General features: G+C 32.7%; 1 protein-coding gene across 1 annotated transcript; it reads right to left on the minus strand.

Annotated features, from left to right (window-relative positions):
* Nucleotides 1–6,154: 6,154 nt before the first annotated feature.
* Nucleotides 6,155–10,523, minus strand: LOC105113496 (ubiquitin receptor RAD23d-like). Its single transcript, XM_011009696.1, has 12 exons — nt 10,342–10,523; nt 9,543–9,704; nt 9,097–9,150; nt 8,803–8,864; nt 8,618–8,689; nt 8,267–8,444; nt 7,437–7,586; nt 7,282–7,350; nt 7,140–7,187; nt 6,957–7,066; nt 6,799–6,877; nt 6,155–6,581 (listed from the first exon to the last, which is right to left on the minus strand). Exons 1-12 carry the CDS (start codon nt 10,405–10,407, stop codon nt 6,465–6,467), a joined length of 1,167 nt encoding a protein of 388 aa, XP_011007998.1. The 5' UTR covers nt 10,408–10,523; the 3' UTR covers nt 6,155–6,464.
* Nucleotides 10,524–11,408: the final 885 nt, after the last annotated feature.

The following is an 11,408-nucleotide window of genomic DNA, read 5'->3' on the forward strand; positions in this document are numbered from 1 at the left end:
TGAAGTCTTCATATTGCAAAATTGGGGTGGAAGGGGGCAGGGTTCGGCATGGTATCCCCAATGGTTGGTTAGGTACCGTTGGGAACGCATCCTGATATTTTAATTGTTAATATTAAAAATAAATTTTAAAAAATAAAAAAATTAATATGTTTATAAGTAAAAATTATTTTAAAAATAATTATTTCTTCACCTTAATTATTCTTAATGTTTGGAAAAAAGAAAATTATCTAAATTTAATTTTTAAATACAAATGAGATAATAAGTTATCCTGTTAAAAAAAGAACTTTCAAGAGATTTAATTGAAAATATTCCATAATTAATTTATCATCAGAAATTTCAATCACAGGAGGCATGTGACTATACATGATAACAAAAGAACCTTTGTATAACAATGTTATTAAACCTTTGCTGGATGCGTAGATATTAGATTTGAGTGGATGAACTTGGATGCAGGTATACTTTAAACGAAGTCACTTCAATATCTTAAAAAAAGTAATAACTAGATTTGTTTTTTGAATTTTTCAGCGGGTCCACCTAAGCAAATTAAAGAAGTATTTTATTTATTTTTAAATTAAAATAATATTTTATTTATTTTTTAAATTCAAATCAAGTTTTAATTAAATCAATTAAGTTTGAGCCGAATAATTGTGAGGGTTTTTTAACCCAATTTGGATCACGTTCGAGGTGAATAGCAAGGACCAGCATGAATGAGAGAGGGATCCAAAGGTAAATTGACGAGAGAGCAATTGATAGGGGTCGTCTTTCAAGTTTCGTGTTGTCCGGTTTATTTAATCAATTTAATTAGGTATAAGATCCGTTGACGTATAAAATTACTGGCAGAACATGTGTGAACCAGCGTACGCTGCACATTAATTAGTGGCAAAGGGGTGGATTGGTGTATAGTCAGAGAACTTTCTAGGGTTAAAATAAAAGCATGAGATGGGGCCGCGCGCGATGACTTCAGAAAAAGACACACATACAATGGATACAATGGATCGGCACTAGAGACTTGTGGATGCTTCAACAATTGACCAAGACAAAAGCCACGAAGATTCAAAAGCCATCCAATTAATGACATGTTTTTGTAAGCCTCCACTAATGGTCAAGCTTTGAAGCTGATGTTACCCCCCCCCTCTCATTCTCTGTTCCCAGAAGTTAATTTAGGGTTTTATTCAAGCTAGCTAGGTAATAATTCGGACAACACTGCACGAGCACAGAAGAAATACTATTCTAATTAACAATGGTCCTAAAGCTAAACGGCACTATTGGGATTCCTTTTGCCGATTATTCCGGGTTCCCATCATATTCGAAAGCTGAAGACGTGGCTGCAACGTTCTTAACTCTTATCTCTAAACATCCAAGCTCTAATTTTTTGGTATTTTTATATACTTGCCTTGCCGTTTGGGCCATGGCCCAAAAGTCAAGCAATTCTTTCTTTGCTTGCAGTTTGGGCCATGTCCCCAACGGCGGCTCAGGATAGCTTTGCTTGCGAGGTGGAAATTCCTCACAAGTCATGGCCTGAATTTCCAGCCTAACGCCTGGCTGTATGGCCTCGCCCTCGCCACTATCCAAAAAGTCATTGTTTTTCCAAGGTTCTAAAAGTCAAGGTGGGTGCCACACGGACACGGCATCTACTGTGCCTTCAGAAGCACCACCCACTTCGCACGCTTACAGATCTTCAAAGTTCAAACTACCCAACGGTGTTCTCCGCATCCTCCATGCCAGCCACCAACCTTTGCACTCATCAATGACTGCACCAACATCTCAACCAATTGTGCAACTCAACTCCACACACCATTGGATATCTACAACTTTCTTATACTGTAAGGTATTTATAATACTATTTTTCATGCTCCACGAGATATATTGCCCATGCAACTCTTTCTACGTATGTTTCTAGTTTCTACTGCTCCTCGCATTATTTCTTTCTTTATATTATTTTCTCCTATTATATTTATCAATATAACCATCAAAAGATCCTTTGTTTCAATAAAAGAATTTTTTTAAAAAATAATTGAGATAAAAGATAGAAACTTACAAGGTGAAAGTACAACTTAGAAGTGTATTTAAAATTGCGGTAATTTTTATAAGTTTGAAAAAAATTATTTTATAAAAAATATTTTTAGTTGAGATTGATTTTAATTTTTATATATATTTAGTTAAAATTGTAATTGAAATTAAAATTGAATAAAAAATAATTTAAAGTATTTAGATAAAAATGCTTTCAAATTGAGGTTATAAAATATTAATAGTTTTTAATTTAAATATTATAAATTTAACTACTATTATTACATTATAAAATAAATAATATTTTATATAAAATAATTTTTATTATTCCATTAAATTATCTGAAATTTTATTATATATAAAATTTATCCAACAAAAAATACAATTTTCTTGTTTTTTTACTGCATCAACCCCTATTAGATTTTGAAAGCAAGAAAATAAAAATACATTCACCACTACTAGTAAAATTCTCCATCTTCTTCCCGAAAAACAAACTGATTAAAGTGAAAAAAAAAAATACAAGAAGAAAGAACTAGCCAGCGCCATTCATTACCCAAAATTAACACCCATCAATGTACATCTTCAATCCACAATCAATTTACACCATCTTGTCTCATTTCTTCAAAATCAACAACCCACACCGATTTAATCCTTGAATTCAAATCCCAAAAACTTTCAAGACTTCCCAATGCATGTGTCCATGATTTGTTGGCATTCCTGGTGTGTAATCAATATTGCTGTGATAAAAGTATTTTTTATTTAAAAATATATTAAAATATTTTCTATTTTTCATATTAGTATATCAAAATCATTAAAAAATACCAAAAAACATTATGATATATTTTTTTTCAAGCCAAACACCCTCAAATTGAGTTTTAAACGTAAAAACAAACTGTGCTACAAAAGACTTATCTCTTCTATTTTTACTATTTTTTATTTTAAAATAGTAACCAAATGGTGTAAAAAATAAAAATTATTATTTAAATATTATTTGCAATCCATTTTTTTTCTTTTCTTAATATTAAGAAGACAAGTTCTAAATTTTATGGCTTTGAATATGAAGCCCACTCTTGGCTATGTCAAAAAACCGTTAGCTGGATTAACTTTTAATCTGTTTTTTAGATAGTATTTGCGTATTGTATCACAATAATAACAAGAAAAACCGATGAGAGCTGGGATAAGGAGGATGAGATGAAATAGAAAAAAAATATAGTTATTTGATAATAGTATACAATACAAAGTGAATATCTTTATATATATTTTTTTAATGATGACATAATAAAATAAATGACAGAAAAATATGTTTTACTCTTGATATTTATTGCCATTAAACTTATGAAAAAAAATGTATAACGAGCATCAGATCTTTTTTTTTTAACTAACATGAAATAGTAATTTCTTCGCTCTTCAAAAATCAAAATCATGTTTGTCATACTTTTTTTTTTAACTAACATGAAATAGTAATTTCTTCGCTCTTCAAAAATCAAAATCATGTTTGTCATACTTTTTTTTTTAACTAACATGAAATAGTAATTTCTTCGCTCTTCAAAAATCAAAATCATGTTTGTCATACTTTTTTTTTTAACTAACATGAAATAGTAATTTCTTCGCTCTTCAAAAATCAAAATCATGTTTGTCATACTTTTTTTTTTAACTAACATGAAATAGTAATTTCTTCGCTCTTCAAAAATCAAAATCATGTTTGTCATACTTTTTTTTTTAACTAACATGAAATAGTAATTTCTTCGCTCTTCAAAAATCAAAATCATGTTTGTCATACTTTTTTTTTTAACTAACATGAAATAGTAATTTCTTCGCTCTTCAAAAATCAAAATCATGTTTGTCATACTTTTTTTTTTAACTAACATGAAATAGTAATTTCTTCGCTCTTCAAAAATCAAAATCATGTTTGTCATACTTTTTTTTTTAACTAACATGAAATAGTAATTTCTTCGCTCTTCAAAAATCAAAATCATGTTTGTCATACTTTTTTTTTTAACTAACATGAAATAGTAATTTCTTCGCTCTTCAAAAATCAAAATCATGTTTGTCATACTTTTTTTTTTAACTAACATGAAATAGTAATTTCTTCGCTCTTCAAAAATCAAAATCATGTTTGTCATACTTTTTTTTTTAACTAACATGAAATAGTAATTTCTTCGCTCTTCAAAAATCAAAATCATGTTTGTCATACTTTTTTTTTTAACTAACATGAAATAGTAATTTCTTCGCTCTTCAAAAATCAAAATCATGTTTGTCATACTTTTTTTTTTAACTAACATGAAATAGTAATTTCTTCGCTCTTCAAAAATCAAAATCATGTTAAAAAAGAAATTGTAATCACAATAAATAAAGTATCACAATTCTTTTTTAGATAAATTAATATTAAAATAAATATCTAAACCAATCAATATTACATAACATCAGCACAATTAAAATATAATATAGTCGAAAATGCAAAATAATAATTTCTTCACAAATACATTTTTTTGTTTGCTATCAATAATAATGTTCACTTTCTTTCATAATATTTAAATGCTCGCTCATTCAGAGAAAAAAAAAAAGCCCCTCGTGTGCTTTTCATTTCAATAAAAAATCACTCTGATTAATTAATTTTATTCATGTGGTTAAATGATTAATTTACTCTAATTCATTTATTTCTTAATTGTTATAAATAATTAAGATTCTATGAAATAATTTATTGTTTATTTTGAGCAATTGATTTTTCCATATTGCTCTGATGAAATGAAAGAAACCAAACCTTTAATACAATTAAAAAGTATTTTTATAAATTTAAAATTGATGTGTGCGTGGTAAAATACATCTAAAAATTAGTAAAATAAAAAAACTAAAATTGTTATATGATTAAAGGAACACGTGTGAAAAAAAATTAACCTAGTTCTGTCTCTCTCTTTTGTCTCTTTTTTTAGAAGAACGAGAAATTAGCTAAAAATTGTTCCTGGAATAGAGATTGAAAAACCCTTTTTTCTCTCTGTATCTTCACAGTTAAACAAGTTTATATCCTAGATGTCATCATCTTTTCTATCCCGAAACAATATATCACAATACATGGTCAGTATGAATAGTTAAGATACTTAATTGTTTTCTTTCTACACCCACTCCCTCTAAATAAGTATAAAGATACATTTTTGAGGGCCATAAATAAGGTGAATTCAGCCACTTGTGTTTATTTATTGAAGTTTAAAAAATACTGGGATTTAAGTTTTATATGAGATCATAATCCTCTCCTCGTATACCTCTCATTTTTGGGCAACCATAATTTGTTATGATCCATATGATATCATGTCAAAAAAAGTTTCAGTTCAAACTAGCTAACGAATCTCATTTCAATTTATTGGTTAATTGGAAGCTTAAATAACACTGAGTTCATTCCAATTTATCCACTGAAGTCAAGCCAGTTTAAGGTGAATCCAGTTTTCTTCTCATCTTTAGACTTTTACTAGTCCCCAATTTCCTTCATAAAGTTTTGGTCACGTATCAACATCTTTAATCAAGTTATTCGGAGCAAGAGATGAAAGTGTTTCCAGTTCAATTTTTGAAGTTTGATCAAATAATTTTTTTTTTAATCAAGTGCTTGTTCTTACATCCGAACCACTTCTATTTCATTTGTTTGTGCTGGAAAAACAAACATTGTTTTCTTTCAAAAAAGACACGATACCAGTTTGAAAATATTAAGAACATCCCTCCCCTTGGGTTGACAACAATTGCCCGTGGCGATATTAAAAATATCATTTAAACAATTCCGGTTTGGAAGGTAGCACGATGCAATAATGCACGCGACTAAACCTGGGACACGACTAATTTTCCGTCTATACAACAGTATGAGGCACCTTAGAAGAAACCTGTTCCTGAAACTCAATTCAGGATCGATATATACAGAAGTTGTAAAGGTGCTATGGAGTTTCTCAGTGCCCTCGCCCCCTTGCATAGACGGGCTCTCTCAACAGCCGAAGCTGTGAGCAACGCCTTTCCACCCTTTGGAGCAAGATAGCAGGACGAGTATCCCAGGTCGGTGTGCTCATCAGAAAACAAAAACACGCAAGAAGAAAAAAAGACCATCACTGTTTAAGCCCATCAAACTATTTGAGCATGCGGAGCAGAATAGGTGTCAGGCAGAGGCTACTGGTTAGGACGATAGCCTGGTAAATTCCTAGTGAATTTGATAGATGGCGCCAGAGTCCAGACAAAGATCATACAATTTACATAGAAAAGTCAAATTTACCAAGATGACCATTTATATAAAAATATAAGAGCCCCAACCAAGGAGAGAGCGGCATAGGGAGTTGGCACGTCTCCTCTTTCCAGAAACTTAACATCATATGACTCCAAACCGCAAACTTGAAACTGCAACGCAGTTGGGGGAATGTAGAAAACGGGAAAAAATAGCAAGCAAATATATCAAGGGGACGGAAGGATTGGCTACATTTCCACCAAATTCAATCCTCAAACTCATGTATGTGATCTAAGAGGTAGTTGGCAGCCAGCTCCTCATTCTTGTTGCAGGCAAAATACACCTCCAGGACAAGTGCAGGATCAAAACCCATAGCTCCAAGCTGAAATGGGTGCAAAGATGACAACAAAACCAAAAAAAAAAAAAAGTTAAATGATAATCATCCTGGTAGGTAAAAGCGCCCCCCAAACCATCCACGCAACTTAAAAAACAAGACATAATTGATGAAATCCAACTACAGTTAAAAGGTACTGTTATCAAAATCTTTCAAATAACAGTTTACAAGACTCCACTTATTGTAAAAATGAGGCATAACTTACACGTTCTATTGCTTCGCGCTCCTCAGGTGTGACCGTTACTGATTGCGGCATTGCTGCAGCAAGCGGCCCCGATATGTTCCTATAGGCACATGAAAACAAATGAGCACAGCAATGTAGCATAATTAATAGGTAAAAAAAGAAAAAGCAATTGATCTTACCCCTCTCCACCCTCAACAGGTTCATTGATCAGGCGGAGAAAGTCATCCTGGTGCTCTTGAATGAGCCTCATTAAGTGAGGATTTTGTTTTCCCAGTTCTTGGAGCATAGGCTGTCAAACAAAAGGAATTAACACAACCTCTTTAGAGGAGGGAACATTAAATAACAAGAGGTAAAAAATGAACCTGCAGTATCTGTGGGTTAGCCTGCACCATAGCTCGCAAGGCTTGGAACTGGCAATAAACACAACAAAGATTCAGTACCATTGGCTATGCATCAGTCAAAAGGTGTCAATTAACAAACAGGCAGAGAGAAAGAGAGAGAAACCTGTTGACTGTTCCTCAAAAAATCAAGAGTTCCTACTTCAGCAGTCCCGGAACCAATGTTGGGAAGGCCCTTTGTGGTGAAAAAACATAACTTTTAGAGTCAACCAGCCTGAAAATCTTACATAATTGATAAATAGTTATATACATGACAACTACCTGGGGGAAGAGATCTAAAGGATTTGCATTTGGTCCACCAGCAGGAACTGTAGTTGGTTGTGCTGGCTGCTGCCGAGGCTGGGTTGCAGGAGCTTGCTCGCTTACAGGGACTTGAGCCACAGGTGGGGCTTCTGCTTGTTCTGGGATGCCCTGATATTTGCAATTACCAAAGTTGAAACAACAACATTGAAAATGACACAAATATAATGGAGTGCTCTAAACATGCAGAACAGTTAAAAAGTAACTTGGAAATGAAACTTCTACTTAAGAGACCCTCCTGGGACTTGGATGTTTGAGCAGAAGTAATGAACAGAGGACATGAAAAACTAAAATCAACAGCAACTTCATAAAGAAATTAACAGAAAGAAAATTGTTCTTATTAACAACTGCTTCCCAGTCAATTCTTCAAAATTCCAAATCATTCAAAAGAACAGTTTGATTCATGCAACTCCAAGCAGCTGCTTACTTCTAATAAGATATTGTGCAATGGAACGCATTCACATTCCATGTTAACTAGATATAAAGTGCAGCATCAATTATGTAGCACATTAACTTCTACATTAATTAGAATGCATGCAAGTACAAACGTAACTACATATAAAGTTCTTCAATCATATTCTTTGGTAAAATAAATATCACATAAACATGCACCAAACAAAACTTCAGGGCAATATTAGGTCCTCTCCTGAACCTTATTACAACACAAGCAAAAGCCACCCAACATTATGATGAATGCCTTTTTTCATAAATGAGATAACAAACAAATAAATCCACTGTCTTTCCCAGAAAGAAAGGGAATTAAAAGAATCTCATAGACAGACAAAACTTACAGTATATAAATATTCAACGGCTCTCTCTGGATTATTGTAAGCAGCACGAAGAGCACGAACAACAGTATCTCTATCCCAAGAACCTCCACCCATATCAAGAATTTGCTGGACTGCTCCCTCCAAGTTATTTCCCGCAACAAGATTAGATGCTGCTTGGCCATATACACCAGACTCTGATCTGATTCAACAAATAATACGAAAATTAAAAAAAAAGAAAAGAAGAAGCTATGTTGCACAAATAAAACAAGAGAGGGAGGTATCAAAGGAAAGCAAAAGGATTAAAGGCACATTCCACGGTTCAAACATGCCGGACCACTAAACAAAGATCTAAAGAAGGAATAAAATACACACTCAGCAATAACTGAAGAAACCGGAGCTGGAGCTGGAGCTGGAGCTGGAGCAGGGGAAGGAACAGATGTTGGCCTGTTAAGTAAAAACATATACAAGAAGAGCAGATAACACAATGCAAGATGTTAGAATCTTAGAGAAGTCAACAACTTTGCAGACAGAATTGGCATGGAACCCTTTAGACTCACAGTGCAGAAGTCACTGTGGAAGCTGGAGGTGCTGTTGACATTGGGGCACTTGTTGTGGGTGCCTGCACAAGCGCCAGTTTAATTCAAGACAGTGAATAGAGAGGGAAGGGGGGGGACAAATATTTCTAATTGAGACCGATAAAACATTATGGCCAGTGTGCAGGTAACAAAAACTTTACAAATGAATTGCCAGGGGCTTCCAATAGAAGCAATAGTGCAATTGAAGCCCTTGTACTTCGAGCTGTTTAGTGCAAGTTGCAAAGGCATCAGAAACGACATCTACAGTGTTATTACCTTAGGGGTAGGAGCAGCTGATGTAGTTGAGCCCTCACCAGAGGAGCTCTTAGCCTAACAATTTTTAAAGCAAACAATTAGAAAAAAAACCCAAGTAGAAAACCTGAAAAATATAAATGTCACAACACAACATTGATCAATGATATTTGGAGAAAGTAGCAAAAGGAAAGTGTTGAGATAAATAGTTTCACGCATACAAAGCATAAACATAACTCTAAACCACTTGCTAAAATACAACGTATGCATGCATGTATGAAATTAATAGTTTAACACAGGATGGGTACAGCGTGACAAGATACATTACAATTCTCCAGTCTAAAAAACCAAACAATAAGTAGAAACACAACAAGTATTTTGCTGGTGTCGTGAGTGCATCTCTTGCAAGTTCAAATTAAATGTAGAGGAAACAGATTTCAAAACGAGCACACAAGAGAAACAAATCTCACCTTCGATAACATGATAACAACAAAACTATTTTCAGCAACTTTATTTTCACCTAACGTGGTGTCATCTTTAAGAACTTTCCCCTGATAGATAAGCATTTGCTGTTCAGCAGGATAAACAGATGCCCCTTGAGCTGTTTCTATGTTCTTTTTGACATCAGCAACCTGTACACAACATAAAATAAAACCAAATTGCAATAAAAAGACCGAACAAATAAGACAAAAAAAATAATCAAATTATAGTGCCAAGCAACTAACACAACCCAGGAGGTATAATTCCGACAAAAACAACGGAAAGAAAACCTCAATTCACACAATAGGAGCATCAGTCCACTCAATTCCCAAAATCACAACCGAAAACACGCAGCTGCTTAAATTAAAACTAACTGATATGGATAAAAAAAATCGCAACAATTTTGAATCTTAGTTCAATTCCACAATTAGGCAATTCAATTACAAGACACAAGAAGAAGAACAAATCGTAACTTAAATTAAAACTAACTGATATAGATAAAAAAAAATCGCAACAATTTTGAATCTTAGTTCAATTCCACAATTAGGCAATTCAATTACAAGACACAAGAAGAAGAACAAATCGTAACTTAAATTAAAACTAACTGATATAGATAAAAAAAAATCGCAACAATTTTGAATCTTAGTTCAATTCCACAATCAGGCAATTCAATTACAAGACACAAGAAGAAGAACAAATCGTAATTAAAAATTAATGGTTAAGAAAAACCCTAGGTAATTGAATTAGAATTGCGGACGTAAACAGAAAAAATAAAGAACAGATGCGAACCGTGTCTCCAGGTTTAACTTCGATGTCAAAAGTGCTGCCTTTCAAAGTCTTGACAAAAATCTTCATCCTTCTTCTTCTTCACGATCTCCACTCTCGACCGGATTTTAATTCACTCCCCCGATCCGCGAGGGCTCTTGTTGTATATATACTGCTACTGTACCCAAAAGTGCGATGTTAAAGGAATGCAGGCACGAACACAGACAAGCAAGGAATATCCGAGGGTATTTATGTCAATTAACGTCAAGCAGGTGTTTTAATAAAAACAATTCGGTGAGGTTTGGGAAAGATCCGGGGGAGACACGCGGGGTGTGAGTTGGGTCGGACGGGTGAGGTATTGCCATATGGCGAGGGTGACCCAGGTCGTCCTACATGGCGTGACGTGTGTGCTGTGTATTGGACTGTAGAGTAAGGCAAGGAAGGGAGCGGTTTGTGTGCAGGGATGGTAACTGTTAATCGAATGTTTGATTTTGTGATTCTCACTTGTTTTTAAAAATTATTTTTTATTTAAGAAATTACTAAATTTATATTTTTTAATTGTTTTTTATAGTTTTAATATATTAATATAATTTTTTTAAAAAATATTATTTTCAATTATTTTTTCTTAATGCATAATCAAATAATACATGAGGTAATAATAACTCTAACTAAGAACTAAATTGACAAAGTGATAGATACGTATTAAAATCTCTAATTTTATATCACGGGAGCCCTCCAATATTTTTTTTATATTTTATATGGCAATAAATTATTTTATATAAAAATATTAATAATTAAATTTCACAGAAAAAATAATTTAATAGTATAATTCCTCCTTTTCTTAATAATATTTCTTACCTTCATTATATATATAAGAAAAAATAAAAAGCAAGTAGACGAGACATAAAAAAACTGAACAATTTAAAATAAAGATAAAAGGATGTCTTTTTAATTAAAACTCCTTTGTTCATCAACGGGGTCAATTGTTTTGATAATTTTTACCATATCATTTGTTTTTTTTAAAAATATCTTTTCATGATTATAAAAATAATTTTTAAAATAAAAATAACAATATTATGAGAATTTTAATT

This window comes from Populus euphratica, unplaced genomic scaffold, assembly GCF_000495115.2.
Source record: "Populus euphratica unplaced genomic scaffold, PopEup_1.0 scaffold5.1, whole genome shotgun sequence".
Lineage (NCBI taxonomy): Eukaryota > Viridiplantae > Streptophyta > Magnoliopsida > Malpighiales > Salicaceae > Populus > Populus euphratica.